At 36.1% G+C, this 17,079-nt stretch overlaps 1 protein-coding gene across 2 annotated transcripts in view; it reads right to left on the reverse strand.

Annotated features, from left to right (window-relative positions):
• The window catches only part of APOB (apolipoprotein B), a 37,773-nt gene that overhangs the window by 18,261 nt on the left and 2,433 nt on the right, over positions 1–17,079 (reverse strand). For both annotated transcript variants that reach the window (XM_064448126.1, XM_064448125.1), the window contains exons 3-21: positions 14,867–14,982; positions 13,870–14,015; positions 12,823–12,976; positions 12,485–12,640; positions 11,367–11,491; positions 11,098–11,183; positions 10,137–10,356; positions 8,918–9,145; positions 8,608–8,725; positions 8,339–8,485; positions 7,032–7,243; positions 6,441–6,678; positions 5,717–5,893; positions 5,225–5,416; positions 4,287–4,454; positions 2,905–3,116; positions 2,300–2,482; positions 1,955–2,076; positions 1,125–1,335 (exon numbers count right to left, since the gene is read on the reverse strand). In XM_064448126.1, coding sequence (XP_064304196.1) covers positions 1,125–1,335; positions 1,955–2,076; positions 2,300–2,482; positions 2,905–3,116; positions 4,287–4,454; positions 5,225–5,416; positions 5,717–5,893; positions 6,441–6,678; positions 7,032–7,243; positions 8,339–8,485; positions 8,608–8,725; positions 8,918–9,145; positions 10,137–10,356; positions 11,098–11,183; positions 11,367–11,491; positions 12,485–12,640; positions 12,823–12,976; positions 13,870–14,015; positions 14,867–14,982 — 3,211 coding nt within the window. The remainder of the gene's footprint in view (positions 1–1,124; positions 1,336–1,954; positions 2,077–2,299; positions 2,483–2,904; positions 3,117–4,286; positions 4,455–5,224; positions 5,417–5,716; positions 5,894–6,440; positions 6,679–7,031; positions 7,244–8,338; positions 8,486–8,607; positions 8,726–8,917; positions 9,146–10,136; positions 10,357–11,097; positions 11,184–11,366; positions 11,492–12,484; positions 12,641–12,822; positions 12,977–13,869; positions 14,016–14,866; positions 14,983–17,079) is intronic.

Genomic DNA, 17,079 nt, shown 5'->3' on the forward strand with positions numbered 1-17,079 from the left:
AATTCAGCGAAAGTTTTCAGCTTCTGCTAGTTACTTTGGGAAATTTATGGTAAATTATTAGAATTCTACTGTGCAGATATACACAGTAATAATTTTGTATTAATCTCATAATACTCAATTGGATGGAAATATGTACCTGTCTTGGTAAAGTTGTACCTGAACCAAATTCTGAACTCCTTACTCAAGCTGAATTCTTTACTAAGGATACAGACTGTGGCCATGAATCACACAGAAACAAAATACTTGACAAAATATATTATGCCACTGGGCTTCATTTTCCTTTACTCACATTTATTTTATATCTCTGTAACTTTGTTGACTTGAGCAAACTTCTAATATTATGTTAGTGCAAATGAAAGGGAATTGAGGTCCCTGACATCTGTCCAAAGCTCCCACTGATATCAGAGGCAATTCTGCATGAGCAGCAAAGACAAAGACTCCCCAGGGCACCATCAAGATCACAGAATTCCATGGAAAATTGAGGTTTATTAAAGAATGTGATCAGCTCATTTCACTATGGGCTTGTGAGGCAGACAATTTTAGAAACCCTGGCAGGCTGAACATTTTTGTTAGCTCCCCTGTAGATGTTCCCGGAAATATTCTCATCGTGAAGCGTGGGAATTTTTACAGGAAGCTCTCAGTTATTTTTAGTTTTGTTGCTTACTGAGTGCCATTTGATTTCTTCATGGGGAGATATAATAACTTTTTTTAGAGCTGAACATACCCAGTAAAAGATAATACCTCTCAGAACAAACCTTGCCTTGTTTATATCCTTGGATTATCACACCTGCAATAACACTAGTACAATGCCATTCTTGTAGTCATGTCCGTGCAAACATGGAAGAACTAGCTCAAGGAACTTGTAATACAAATTAGATATATACGTATAGTAGGAAAGATCAGTTCGTGTATTAGATGTATTTATTTGATGATACATGATGGATTGCAAATAAAATACTTCAAGGGTTTTCAAAGAGGGTTTGAATGACAAGTTTATATATCTCGCTATATAACCAATTTCTCCAAAATGGGATAAAATTTCCCAGAATTTTCTACCTTCAATAAAACCTTCAGATATCTTATTCAAAGGAATCTGTAAAAGTCTAAGTGGTTTTCTGAGTTACCTTATATGGCCAGTAAGAGTAAGTTCAGAAATCTTCTTGTTATTAAAGTCTAAGACAAAGGCATATGCTTTCTTCCCAGGAATGGATTCATCAGTAATTCTGAAGTTTGTACCAAAGTCAACATCAACGTCTGGAATGTGGACATCACTGGTCAAAATCTTTCTGTCTCTGTTGTACCTGAAGGTCAGTGTGGCCTCATGCTGCTTTACACCTGGAAAATGCACCGTACTTTTGTTATTCGCAAGTATGGAATCAGTTTGGACTTCTCAAAAAACAATCAACTGGAAATTATATCACCCTGAAGATCTAAAGCAACCTTTGATGAGTCTGAATCAGAAACTGGGTCACCTTTTTTCTCCTCATCTTCTAAACACACCATGGGCTGATCCACTAATCCTGTCACTACTTTTGTTACAAAAACTTGCCATCCCACTGATTCTCCCTTTGAAAAATTTGCTGTTTACGCAGTTCTTCTCAATTTGTACGCTTTACTTCCATATTTGATCAGAAATGGTATTTTTCTTTTGCTTATATAGAACACATTAACTTCCCCTCTTCCTTGGTTCCATTCACCAATGTTACATTTTTATTTAAATCATGGGGGAGCATTTTTGGGATACAAAATCAGTCTCTGATAATGAAAATCTTGCACTGGCATTGCATACAGGAAATTAAATGTGAGTTAAAGTGTTGGCCTGTTTGGGTGTGAAAATGGTATTCTGTTCTATACTGTAAAGAATTCTATTATGATTTATTCATACAAATCTTTTTCCCATTAAATTACACAGCCCACAACTGAGGTAAACCATATTGCTTTTTCAGACTCTTACCTTCCGCCTGGAGAGCAAACCTTAAGGTGTCTATCAGGTCATTTCCCTCTCTCTGCAGGTCATAGTTTGCACTTGCAGAGTATTCCTGCACTTCACCTGTGGACACTATTTCAACTTCAAATCTAAAGAAGTAGACAAATGTCTTGTAACTATTTTGTCCATGACCACAAACAGAAGAATACAGTTCTCAATAGCTCTCTTTCTGTGCTGCTCCTGCTAGGCTGTTTTTAAAGATTTTTAAAGGTAAGCTATATGTGAGAGTGTACTGTAGATACTAAGCCCTAAGCCCTAAGACAGAAAGTTAGTTAACTCAAAATAAACATTGTTAAAACTGATATGTTTTACCTGGATTCTCCAGTCAGGGGATAATATGGAGCTGCCTCTGTCTCACTGGCATTAGAGTACAATAATCTGGTGCAGAAATTCAGACCAGCAATGAAAGGCTTGCAAGAAGTCCAGGTTTCTCGGTTCTCAATTAGAGGTGGAATCTCTTCAGTTTTGGCTAGAGACACCAAATTTAGCGTATTGCTGGAAGAGAAAAGTGAGCCATTTATTCCCAGGACAGGTGTTCAGACATTGTCTGATTAACAAGGTTATTTTCTGAATAAATATCACTTATTAAGGTAGGGGCTTAATGAAATAACATTTGGTGGTGAAATGATCAAGTGGTATAAGTATCATTATTGGTAATTCTGTGCATTGAGCTATTTACCCTCTCTAAAATTAATGTAAGTAGTTCATTTAAATCCAGTCTAAAAATAGACATTGTTATTGTAATAAATTTATGTGAAAGAAAACAAAATAATAGAAATACTAAGAGTCTTGTTGAAAATTTCAGAAAATAGTGACAAATTAAGCCATGACTCCCATCCTCTTAATTCCATCACAATAAAAAACAAGAAGAGAAGGGAAGAATGTAGCCTTAAAAGTTCCCATTCAGTTCTCATTACCTGATACTGAGGAGCTTTGTTGGAGTCTTTGGAGCAGGAATGCTAAATTTCAGCTGTCCAGCTTTCATACTAACATGTGCTTCAATTCCAGACTCATGGAATATATTAGAATTCATCTCCACACCACTTTTAGCAAATTCAGGCATGTTTATTCCCAGGTGCGTTACAAACTCAATTGCTACTGAAGGTTTAGCAATGAATTCTGCTTGCATCTATTTAATAAAAACAAAATAGTGTATTTATTTGCCCAATACACTTCTTACTGGTTTTATGAAACAAATGTAATATTCTTAATAATCTAGAGATAGGTTTTATATAAGTGATTTTGCTCTTCAAAAGATTTGATTCCCAAGTCACATAAGCAAAGGGACCACAGAAGCGGTAACTGTAATGTAACAACAAGATGGGTGCACCAAGGAACCTCATCTACTTTGATGTAAAAATGCTCAGGCTTTAGAAAGATTTTGTACACGGAACTACTTGCACATATTTTTAAATCTGAAGACAGCAGCCAGTTTTCCATTGTAAAAAAAAATAGCAATTTTTATAAAAAATGAGCAAACTATTTGACAAAAATGAAATGTATCCAAGATTTGAATTTCCTTAACAGAAAACAGCTTATTTTCAAGCTTTTGGTTTGGCTGTTACAAAAAAAAAGGGACAAAATGCAAAATTCTGGAAAAGGTTCCAGAGGCAACTAAAAGGCAGTCAGTACTAAATTTGAGGACTGTTTTATTTTTATTTAAATTGTGTATATGGTGGAAAATTAAAAATTTAGGTGAACAGAAACTATTGAGAAATTTATATAAAATATTGACTAAATTAGAGCAAATAGTTATTAAAACTGTAACAAAGAATGGAAATATTTATTTTACCAAAGAATTAATTTTGTGTTATGTGCTCTTTAATTGTTACAACTTTAAAATATTGTCTTTTGGATCAAAAAATGTCTCATTTAACTCAATTTTCATTATATCTTTTTAACTGAAAATAAAAATTTTCACTTTGAATTGGCCATATCAAAATTTGTTGCTAACTGTTTGGTTGGAACAGCAAATTCACATGCTGTAGATTTTGTATTATTCCTATGTGAGAGCAGGGAGAGAGACATAAACAGACATTAAAAAGATTATTTTTGAAAGGGTGATTAAAACGCCTTTAATTCATACATTTTATTGTCTCATACTTAATTTATTATACATATTACTTCTTACTTTAATGTAAATGCCATCCACAAATTAAATTAAGGCCTCTAATAAGTACAATTTTTTTTCATTTTAAGAGTATTTTGTAGTCTTTAAAATTCTGGTGCTACAGTTTTATTCTAAATAAGACTGTGATTATTAGGAGGAGACAAAATATAGACAGCTGTTGAGACTTACGCTTTTTTGATGAAGCTTCACAGCTACTTTGGCCCCAGGTGTCATTATTCCAGACAAAGCAAACTTCAGTTGCAAACCTGCTCCAGTTGGGAGCTCAAACTCATTGTCCATGAACATGTAGTGGACAAACAAATCCCTGTCAACACCTTTTGAGATGGCTTGTGCAATCTGTGAATCAAACAAGGAAATGAACACTTAACAAGTCTACACTTTGGAATATGTACGTTTCTTACTTTAAAAATTGATCATGGGATTACTGTAAGTGTGTAATCCAAAAATGAATTTCATATTTAGTAGAGAATCTAATTTCTACAGATTCCTTGCTTGAAAAAAATGCACTGAAGTCTCTTCATCAAAATCTCAGCTTTAAACAAATACTAGATGTTATCGCCTTCATTGATACAAGCAAATCATCCACCCTGACATACACATACAAAGGTGAATTGGTTTTGACAGCATGTAACATTCTGGCTTCCCCAACATCAATGGCAAAGCATTTTTTTACTTTAGTGAAAGAAGGGTTTTACCAAATATTCCTAAACCATACTACATCTTCTTTCCTTTTTTTGACATGATGAATTATTGCTAAATATTAATCAACGTTTTCAAATTTAGAAATTTAGTAGTAAAACATAATGGTCAACACTAAGATTTTAGGCACTGTAGGTATCTCAATCATACAGTAACACCTGAACCTTCCCTTTTCCCTTCCTCTCACCCATCTTCCAGGAGGAATCCACCTGGTTACTGAGAAGTCTTCATGGGTTTCTCAGACTCCTTCAGACTAAACCTGGATATTTTATTTAAACTATTTTATTTTTATTCTGGTATCAAATACCCATTCTTTACATAATAAAAAACCCACAACCTAAATCTTAAAAAAATCTTGTAGAAAAAAACACAAACTAATAATACACATTAGTGCATCAGAAACATACCATTTCAGGAATAGTCTGAAGAGTTTTAACGCTCTTTAAAATCATGCTTCCCAGCAATTTGAAATCATTGAGTTTCATGTACCCAAGTTCTTCTCCCAGGATTCTTAGATATGCTCTTCCTTCAGGAGCATCCTTGTTGCTCAATTCTTTTAGCAATTTTTCAAGGTTAAGCATTACTCCTTTCATGAAATCCTGAAAATTCAGTCAGAAAGTAGTAAAACAAACATAGGAGAAATCTGTAAGATCATATATCTAGAACAGTTACTTAGTGAATGTCAGCTGATTTGCATATGCACTTCTTACAGATTTGTCTCTAGACAAAGGCCCTTCCCACACACAATTATGAAAAAAACATTGTTAAATAGCATTGAGGATTTCTATTTTAGCTTGCCAGAAGAGAAGAAGACTTATATACAATGAAGAGGGAAGTGCTGTAATTATTGTGTGAAGATAGAAATGCCATGCTGCACAGAGAATGTTTTCATGCTGTACCTGATCCTGCTTGTCATCCTGGGAGTAACCAAAATAGTCAAAAAGTGCCTTGGAAACCTGCGCTGGCACTCTGCCGTCAACCCAGTACAAGGCCTTGCTTGCAGTGTCTGGGAAAAATCCCTTCTCTCCAAATAAAGCTTCCAGTGTTGGTTCAAACCCCTTTCCATCCAAGCCAAGCTGAAATGATCAGGACAATGCAGTAACTGAGACAGTTTCCCCACTTCTTTGGAGCTTTACAACAAACAGACTTTCTGGGGAACAAATAATGCATTTTAAGTGTATCCTGCAAGTCTATGATTCTTAAGGGAAGATACAGAATACTAGGTGTTGCAATTAATTTTATCTCTCTGGTGAGGTCCAACAAAAAACCTATACATAGGCTGTATCTCACTTAAAATCTACCATGAGTACTTCAGTGTGCCAGTAATGATTCATTAGCATGAAGTCAATTTGTTACAGATGGGTTCATTTTACCCTAGCTGAGGCCTTTAATAACTCCAACAGGGTCGTCCATCCAGTCAGTGGCAAGTGACATCACATAACGGATGACTTGCTCTAAAGCCCATTGAGATCAAATGAAAGTCCCCTTGTAAGCATAGGGATCTTTAGATTTCTCCCAAAGCTTGTAAAAACAATACACTATTCAGAGAAAGTTGTTATAAGAAAACAGAAATGAGAAAGAGAAAAGCTGAATACTAGCAAAGTTTTTTGATAATTGTTGTACCTCAAAGATATCGCTTGGGCTAAATCCATACACATTCAGGGTGGTTTTCAGCATAGTCTCTTTCGGAACATAGCTGTTTGGATCAAATATCACATTTCCCTCTACTTTGGCAGAGATGGGATCAACTCCAGGTACAGAAACTCTTTTCGAAACCTGATAATTTTGTGAGAATTTTCTGAAATCTTTGGCTGTTGGAACCTGGTTTCCTTTCAGGGCTTCTTCGACTCGGCTTTTTAGACTAGGGAAGAGGACAGCAATGCAAGTGTGATTAGTATAAATCGCAAAAACTCATTTAGTCTTAGCTGAGGGACTTCTTGTGTCACCTGCAGACATTCATACAACTGAGGTGACTATAAATGGCTAGCTCTCCGCATGTATTAACAGTAAAACTAAGACTTAAGGGAAAGAGTGTAAGCTAGCACTGCTCTGACAAAGCCATCATTTTACTCAGCTGATGTGTTTGTTCAAATGAAGAAAACAATCAAGCAAACAAAAAAAAGCAAAAATTGCGCTGCTAAAAAACTACCACTGCAATTATGGTCAGAAATTTGTTCTTCCTAGGAGACTAGTATATAATTAAGTTTTACTTACTCTTCAATGCCTACTTCTTCAGAGTCTAGGATGTTGGCAACGTGTGAGGCAATAAAGCTTTTCACTTGCTCGTTCTTCTCCTTTGTGAGGACTCTCAAAATCTTTGCAAGATCACTTGGGGAAGGATTTTTCATCAGCATGAGATAGGCTGCTAGGCGCTTGTCTGTGGGTGCATCCCCTTCTTGGAATGCTTTCAGAAGTGCTGAACGGTCCTGTATAAATGAAGAAAGGTTTGCATTGATGAGCTGGCTAGTAGATGGTATTGCTAAACTATTTTGGGAATATACAGGGGGAAATAATTTCCAGGATGTTATTTTTTCAGGACTGTATAACTATTTCTATACATTATTTCTATAACTGACCAAAAATTTTTCACTGAAGATATTTTGATAAAGTTTCTTTTGATAGAAAATGCCATAGAAATTATGGATTTATTAAAACTGATTTTCTTATCCCATATCTGCCAGGTTACTTTTTTTGTTTAGAATACCGACTTTTGATTGTCAGGAATCAGAAGTATCTGGTCTGCAGACAAATTCTCAAATTTTGGAAAAAAGATAATTTAATTTAGGAAAAGAAGGTGATCAAAATCTTCTACTGCAGGAAAATTCAAAACATTATTTGAAAATTAATAATAAAAAAATTAAATTCTTTAAATGAAACTGAATACGAGTATGTGAGCTCCAGGTGTTTCCAGGCTCCCAAGACTTGTTAAGCCTTGTCTGGAAACAAGAGCATGTCTCTTAGAGAACTTGTTGATAGAAAGTTGATAGCAACTTGTTGATATTGAAACTATTTCACTATACTAGGCTGAAGTGCTCTGTATAATGACACCTAGTCTGTAAGAGGTGCTTTAATGTCACTGTAATGCAAACATAAATCTAATCAGTATTGTTAATAACAAGGACAACAAAATGCCAGTATATATAGGGACCTGATTTTTTCTTAGTTGAATACATTTAAACCTGGAGTAATTTGTTAGTTAAAACCACCTTTAAATGATTAGAACTTCATTTAAGACACACTAACAGGAACCGATCGAAACTTCCCATTTAAACGCAGACTATCTATACAAAGCAACTGCATCTCAAAGGATCAACACCCATTAAGCCCGAAGTCTGCAGAACTTCTCAGATATGTGTATGGAAACTAAACTAACTAAAGGAGTTCTAAAAAAGCTGGAGACAGCTAAAAGGGAGATAGCAAAACTATGAAATAAGGGGAATGTTTTTACATATTCAGTAACTTCTGTGAACAGTCAAGGTGAACTGAAGACAGTTTATGCTGGTTCTCATGACCCAATTTACCTCTTCAGTAATAGTCATTTTCCTGAATGCCTGGATGGCTGCTTTCTGAACTGAAAGTGATGCAGCTTCATTTCTCATACATGTCTTAAGAAAAGATTTCAGGTTGGGTTTAGCTTTCTCCATTACTGCACCCATGTTTCCAATAGCCTGTCAGTGATGAAAACACAGAAAGATGATAAAATTTTTTTCTCCAGCAAGAGAAGTAGAGTAATGTGTGTGCTACAATTAAAAATAATAGTCTGCATAAGGAAGGAGGGAAATAAAAATACCCGAAGTGTGAGGTACGTGAGTTCATCTTCCCCAGAACAATCAGTGCCAAGCAGTGATACCATGAAGTCTGCAACATCTGTTATTTCCTCTGTCACAATCATCTTCTCATTGTAGAACCTAAAGAAATAGAGAAACACATTAGAAACAAAAAGCCAAAATAGGAAATGCCTATTTCTTTTTCATTCCCAAAGAGCACATTCATGAGAATAACAAAAAATCCTCAAGAAGTGACTACTTGTAGGATTTACTCTAAGCATTGTCATGTTTTCTTGAGGTTGCTTTGTACAATTACATGCTACCATTACTCACTTAGTAACAGAATGACTCAAGCCATAAAAAGAAGCTCTACTTGGCTGATACTGGGCCATGTTAAGAATTTCCCGTATTCTTTCTGGAGTTGGAGAAGGCAATAGTCCCAGGGTATATGTGACCAGATCTACCACAAGTGGATTCACGTTTCCAGTTCTCAGTATTTGAAGGACTGCACCATAGCACTCTGGAGTCCCGCACTGAGTCAGGGCCTGAACTGTGATGGAACTGAAAGAAAAGAGATTAATTTGATTAATTCCCTGTTTAAAGTTATCAGTGCGTGTTGCATTGACAGGTTTATTAAGGTCTTGTAGTATAAATGATGTATGTTTATGCATGACTGGAAGCAAATGATACAATTGCTAATCAAAAATAAGGTTTTTTACAATTTACGCTAATAGCATGATCAGCTATGCAAAACAAGAAAGTATTAACAATACTACCGCTACACAGACGTATCTTTTTTTTTCTTCATAACACTTTCCCAAAACTTTAAGTATTATAATATATTGAACCAGACTGAGGCTCTAGTCCCTCTACAGACTGAGGACATAAAGTATGTGCAAATTGACTAAAGTCCAGCTAGGACAGAAGAGTAAGGATGGGGAGTGGAGGGCAGGGTCAGACCAAAGAACTGTGCCCTCTCATTTCTCCAAAAAGCTCATTTTCAAAACTGTGGTTTTTTGTTGTAAGTCAGACTTGGGAGTTTGGAATTACAGTCGTCGTCCTTGAGCAAAACTGCGTGAAAGATATTTGACTATAGTAACATATCCACAGGATTGTGCTGGCATACACTCTTGGGACGGTGGTGGGGAGAAAAACCCTGTACTGGGCTGTGCTATACTCTAATTTTTAGTTCAGGTCCTCCAATAAGTTCGGAAGATTTGATGGGGAATGATCAAAACAATATTAGTTCTTCATAGAAGGCTAGGACTTTCAGATCTATTTGAATTCTTTTACTGTTCTCATATATTTAATGATGAAGTTCCAATTAACAACTGAGTATTTCTGATAGAAAAATATGAAATCCACAGGCTTTAACCCCTCTTCCTTATTTCTCTCTCTAGATACTTCAGATGATACTTATCTTTCTGGAAGATACTCTTTACATCTAATTAACCTCTAATTAAAACCACCTGCAGCAAATAATCAACTTCAGAATGAATTTGCTACTGCATTGACATGTGGTGTACTTGCACAATGAGCTGTTGTAACGTACCTTGAAGTTTCCATCATCTTTGGTACAAGAGAGCCAAGAGTGCTGTTATGTAAACTTCTAAGTCCAGAAACAAATTTGTGAAAGAGTCTTGCTCTCTGCTGGTTCAGCTGGGAGGCTGTAAGTTTCTGCAGTTCCTGAAGGATTTTCAGAACAGCATCCCCCTGCCTGGGAAATTTGGCATCTGTACTTTCCAGTGCAAGTCCCTTCTCTTCTAGTTCATCTAGCAATTTAAAAAAAAGTATTCTTTATGTCTTTATCAAGGAGCTACATTCATTTTTATCTTCTGTCATACATTCAGTATAAAATCTGTAGTTTATTTTATATAACTGTTGAAGTTTAACAGCTGAAAGTTTTCTAAAATTAATGGAGTGGAATTTAAATGTAATTCTCCCAAAAGCTCCCAGCAATACCTAGTTGCGTAAATTTTTTAAAATTTTCATGAAGATGACTCCTTAACACCTTTATTATTAGCATTTAATAAATATATCTTAGGAGAAATATTATGACTAGGAATAACAACTGCAAGTCAAAAAAAGCGTGTTTCAGAACCAAATATATAGTAATCATGGACTGTTTACATTTGGCAGCTGAAGCTAAAAGTTGAATAAGAAATTATGGTTCAGTAAAAAGGGTTCGTTAAACTAATTTCCAACATGATTAAAATCACTTGCCGAGGAAATTATAAATTTTTATTTATAAAGAATGATTTCAAAATTAAAATGAAAAGACAAAGAATATGTAAAATTACAGCAGTTTTAAACTTTTCAGGTTCTCCCATTTTATACCCCAACATTTTTCCTGACTAAATTGATCAGATTTCATTAAAAAATATGAATTGTTTGGTTTCTTCAACTGCACCTTTAATGAATTAATTTACTGTTTACAAAAAAATTGTCCCTGTACTTAACCTATATTTATATAAGTTCCCCGGTATTTGTATTATTGAGAATTGCAGCTATACCTCCATCAAAATTTCTGTTATTGATCTTTGGGGTATCTTCAAGCTTCAGTGTCTGGTTGACCTCTGTCATCACGCCATAGCGATTTCTAGCAAACAAAGAAAAATTCAGTGCTTTAGTTGGGTCTAAGTACGTTTGAGGGGTCTTGCCATGCCTCCTGCCTTCTTGAGAACAAAATGCAGATTTGGGGATAAGGTCAGGGCAGAATATGATACATCACCATTTAAAATGAGTATTTATAATAAAGGGTAATCATAAATAAGCAACTTACTTGTATGAGGAAGGCAGAAACAGGTGTTTCTCACTGCAGACAGCATCTCTTATATGCCTTTTCTTTGCATCAATGTTGTAATGACAGAACTGAGTGCTCCTTAGAAGGGTAGATAATGGGATGTTCTGTACAATAAATAGTGTGGCAGTCAATTTACAGAATAGTATGGGAAACAAACATAGTTTTAAAGGCTGTTACAGTATTACTGTAATATCAACAGTTACAGCATATTGGAAACAAAGGTGCATAAATGGAATCACTCTCACACAAAGACAAAATTGTGCCAGCATCAATCTTTAGTGCTCTTCACAGGCAAAAAACCCACTGACATTTTTCCTCAGGCCTTACTGAAGTGCTTGGCTTAGTAGTTACTTCGTCATTGAGTCCCTGCTGCATACTACAAAGGACTCCTTCATAGAAACCAGTTTGTAATTTTTACAGTAGTTCAGGCCCCTCATAACAGCTGATGCTCTTTTTATTTTCACTCTTATTATACAAATTGTAAAGATTCCTACGAGCTGTAGAAGTGGCAGAAATTAGACAATGTGTTTTCAGCTTGATATGAAATCCTAATTATTCTTTTTAAGGGAAAACACTCAAAATCACAGATGCCATGATACCAAGAAATCTGCCAATATTCATGCAAGGAACTGCGTTTGATCATTGTCAACTAACAGGTAGCCTGAACAGCATGTCAAACCATTTACCTCGGGGCATGTAGAGCCCCGTCCTCCTGCATATCATTAACACATCAGGCTTTTGGTGGACTACGTTTTACATGAAATTGCAATGTTGAAAATTTTGACCCACAAAACAAAAATTTTTGATATGATCTGATTGGTTATCATGTAATCAACAGTACTAACTCCATCTATGAAAAGCTCTCCTTTAAAAAAAATATGAGAAGAACATGACAGAAAGCAATTACACTCTTTCTCTGCATCTGTTTTTCTCTACTGCCTGCCAACAAAACCACAGTCTGATCTAATGCAAGGGTGCAGAAAATGTATTTAAACTTTTAGAAGATAAATTCAAAACTTAATTGTTGTAGTAGTTGTTTATCATTTTAAGTGATGTAGTGAAGAATGTTATCACGTAGTTTTTAATGGTATACTTACCAGTCCCTTTACAATGGCAATAGGGCTGACATAATCTCTGATGGGACTGAAGTTGTCACAGGCTTTCAGGTCCCTGTTAATTGAAATATCTTCTGCAACATTTCCTTTTCTGGATTTGAATTCGACTTCACTGTCACACCTTCCGTACACAGTATCCTGGAAAGAAGAAAGAAATCAGTGACTCTGTTCATGCTGTCAGACTTTTTCTGATCCACCTGAAAGGCACCCTTTCTTATTTGATTTCCAGGTCTTTTGAAAATGATGTTCAGGAGTAATCTGCTACGTGAGATTTCTTCCATTTGTCAATGAAATAAAGTAAATGCTTTCAAAACACCTACCATTGAAATTGATTTCACATTTTCCACTGTTTCTGCTGGCACAAGTAGAGCTGAGATGATCCCTCTCTTGAGATTCAGTACATTCAGAGGTTCATCCTTCTCTGGATACAGCTTGACTTTTGTTCCATCCTGAAGGCTGAATTTTAGTTCATGCCTGCCCAAAAAAACCCCAACATTAGTATGAAACCACGTTAAAGCCACACAGTGAAGAACATGTGATTATTAAACTGCTGGGCTATAGCTAAAGCATCATGTTGGAATTGCACAAATTCAGACAGGAGATAAGTAAATTTTTAGAATGAGGTAATTATTAACTACTGCAATAGGTTACAAAATGATGGGAAGGATTCTCTAGTTAGTTGCAGTCGTTAAATAAAACCTTGATTGTTTTCTAAAAAACATATTTTAACAAGTTCTCTCAAGTTGTTTTGAGATCTATGGCTTGTGAAACAACATGGAGTGGATACTGTGGCACTGAAACAAGCATGAAGGTGCACAGGTAAAACGTTCACTGACAAGCACCAGGGACTAGTTGGGTGGAGGGGGTAGTAGCAATATGTTGCAAAAGCAGATAAGTAAGGAAAAGATAAGTTGCATAGGTCATTAAAGATCATGATAGTAAGTCTGGACTTCAGTCTCAAATGCCTTTCTATTGCACAGTCTTTGTACAATGTCAGCAAAGGAAAATTATCTTAAAATGGCTGCACACAGCCACTTGAGAAGTTGCTTACAAGGAGGAACATTCCACTTGCAATTATCTTTTAGAGGGCTACCCAACAGTTTCCTGATGTAGGTAATATAAATGACAAAAACATTCCAGGTGAAAATTCTGGATGGAAAAAAACCTTCCCTACTAGCAGCAGAGAACTGTACCAAGTTAGCCCTAAATTATATCAGGGAGAGTTTTCTGTGGAACCAGCTTATACATCTACCCTGTTACCATGAAATGTGTTCTATGTCTGGAAGAATATAGTCAGGGTACACTGTAACACTGCAGCCTGTTCCAGGTTAAGGCTACAAGTATTGATGATAATTGATATTGCCTACTTGGACATGGCATTTGCAAAGTCGTCAGAGTTCTTTGACTTTTTCAGCATGGCCCTTCCCTCAGTGTCAACACCAAATGTCTCCCTCAGGGAGCAATGCATTGTCCTCAGGATGAAGTGGCACAGCTGTGGTACCTCCAGTTCAACCTGAAAACACAAATATGATGTGTTTATCCTTTTTTCATTATGTTTCCAGGATCATCCAGTTACAGATTTGAAAATACAGTATCCCTTGTTATTTGTAAAGTGTGACAATCACCCTGCTAGCAGCTGTTGGGAAAGATTCCAAAGTACAATAAATAGCTTAAGGTAACTTAAGGGAGAAGATACAAAAACAGGTATTTGCTTGGCTAATGGCACAGAGGACACCATACACATGGTAAACAAGCCACACAGGTTCTGAAAATGTATAGTACTAGAAGAACTGTATGATAACTTGAGTCATTACACTGATGAATGTTCAGAACAGTGTGTACTAAATAAAAAATATTTTCCCTAGTTACTCCATTTCAGGGAAAAAAAAAAAAAAAACATGATGGGAAAGTTTTGGGCAAGGTGGATGGACATTGGGTAGTTTAATGGCCTACGGGACCTTTTACTCCTACAGCACTGAACCTGGCTTGGCTGTTACCATCAACAGGCTATCAAGTGTTACTCATGACATTGTGAGCTGTTTTAGTTCAACTTCTAGAATTGTTTGATGGATGTTGATAGACGCAGTCTGGGAGCGAAGGAAAACAGAACTACCAAGTCTTCCCCCCCTCTCGTGTAAGAGTACAGCCAGATCAGGATTGAAATGCACTGGCACAGAGGTATGAAGGACCTCTGCCATCCTCAGTGCCTTCTTTCTAGGACAGGGAGGGCTTAGTCTTCAGGACTTCCAACATGTGCCTTTCAAAAGAATTATCTTGTTTGGAAAAACATTGTAGGACACTCCCCAGCTGCCAGCTCCCATGTTATTCAGTCCCAGTTGGTTTTATTTACTCCTCTTTCCCTACCTTGCAAGTGATCTTTGAACCACTTCGAGAATCTGCTGTTCCCGTGATCCCATTTGATGTTTCTGCTTCATATAAGTAAACATATTTTCTGAGAGGTTTAAATCTGGTCGCATCTTCTGCAATTGAGAAAACAAGAGTGCTTTTATGACTTTGGTAGGTCCTTACAATACATGCTTAGTGTTGTGTAACTAAAATGAATGCCACATATAAAGAAAGCATGAGGACCCTCCCACTATTTCCTTTTGCACAATAACTTTCAGACAAAGAAGTAATGCCTTCATGTCAGCTGGATACTTTCTGAAGCATATGACAAAACCTGTTGGGGAAACGTAAGTTTTGGGGTCCACTGCTCTGTTTAATGAGATCTAACAATATGACTCCATTTAGCTTTCAAATCATGCACACTTAAGTTAATGACAAAAAAGGGGGAAAACTTAAGATACGAAACTGTTTTAAAATGACCCTATTGCTTTTAAATTAAATCAATCAAATGGTAGTTTTCAAATTGGTAATAAAATGATTCATTTCAGCTCATAGTTTTCCATCATAATTCAAATGCAAGGAGCTGCTTTATCTAAGTCACATGACTGAGACTGAAAGCAAGTTAACACAGAAAGAGACAGAACACCAAAACTAGCATTCCTCAGTCCCATTCCACCTGAATCCACAGAGTATCTTGCTGCCCCAGACTCTCCTGAAACCTGATCTGCTCTAATTCACTTATTAGATCCGCAAATTTTACTAGAGTAGACTCTTTTTAATGGAGATAAACTTTAGTCACATGAAGAGCATACAGAACAAGGCAAAAGCACTAGGTTATGAGTAAGAAGAAGGCAGGAGGAAGTATTTGCAGACGTGTTTCTTTTTTAAACAAAGGAAGCCCCCAAACCTAATGGGCTTCCTCAAAGGGATGAATTTCGCCTGTGTTTAATATGCCCCTGTTGCTGCAGAGGCAATTCTGTAGTTTTAAACCCTACAAGCAGGAATGAATGTGGTAATAGAGACATGAAAAAAATGATTTTGTCTCAGTGTCAAATACAGGGATATAAGATCTTCTTTTGGTGTCTGGAATGCATAATGTAGGCCAAACAATGTCCTCAATTAGAATTCACTCGCATTATAACTGCAGGCGTCATTTTAAACCGAACATATGATGTTCAGGCATTTTAAGTGACTGTGTTAGAGCACTTTAGGTCTATCCGAACCAGAAGTTATGGTTCCATCTGTTTGGACTGAGCAGCTCACTAGGATTGTGATGCTGTTGTGATGCAATTTCCTAAATTGCTCCTCTGTGGTTATTTGTGACTGAACATACTAGAATCCTGATCTCCTTTTATAGGAAAAAAAAAAGGTAATGACATTGTGGTGTAAACCCACACACCCATCATCAAACCTGTATGACTTTGCCAGCTTATACCTACCATGAATGTAGCTCATGCTTTGTCTTTTATAAAATATTTGTCATCTCAGAGGCAATGTTATCTTGCCCTTTATGTCACAGAATTGCATACTTAGAGGGAGTAATATAACAGTACTATAAATCTCATATTTCCTCCTTGGGCTATCATTTGTATAAGCTTTACATACTTTAATAGTGTTTTAACTGAGATTGCTAAACAGAATTAATATAATTAATACTAGCTATCATACAGTAATCAGCATCTTACAAACACCTGAAAACTGAATTAAATTATCTAATTAATCCTAAAATTAACTGCTATAAAAATGCAACACTATTGCTGTCCCTTTTGGCTATCCCGGACTATAACATTGCTTAACTGTACATTCTCAGAAATTTTCGCAACACCAATATCTACTACACTAAAGCCAAAAGGCTAATTATTGCTTCATTTCCTGGTTTTAAACAGAACTAAATGGAAAAGGAATAGAGAAATGATAAGATTAAAAATGCAAATACCAACTAATTCATTGTATCAAAAATACACAAGAAATTGCCAATGAAGCCCAGAAGTCTTTGAGCTGGTTCAGGCAGCTGAAATAAACCCAGTTGCCTGGAGATGGTGCTAAAGCATCCATCAAGGGCAAAAAAAACCCCTGAAGATCCAAAGGGACAAAGAACAAAACAACTCATTCGGTACTTTGACCCTATGGTGGAACATTATGTATCTAACCGAGCAGTCAGGGCCAGTCAGAGTTCATTATAAAGACAGGGCATAAAGTCAGCATTTCTTGAGTCTTGACTTGTTTAAAGA

This window comes from Phalacrocorax carbo, chromosome 3, assembly GCF_963921805.1.
Source record: "Phalacrocorax carbo chromosome 3, bPhaCar2.1, whole genome shotgun sequence".
NCBI lineage: Eukaryota > Metazoa > Chordata > Aves > Suliformes > Phalacrocoracidae > Phalacrocorax > Phalacrocorax carbo.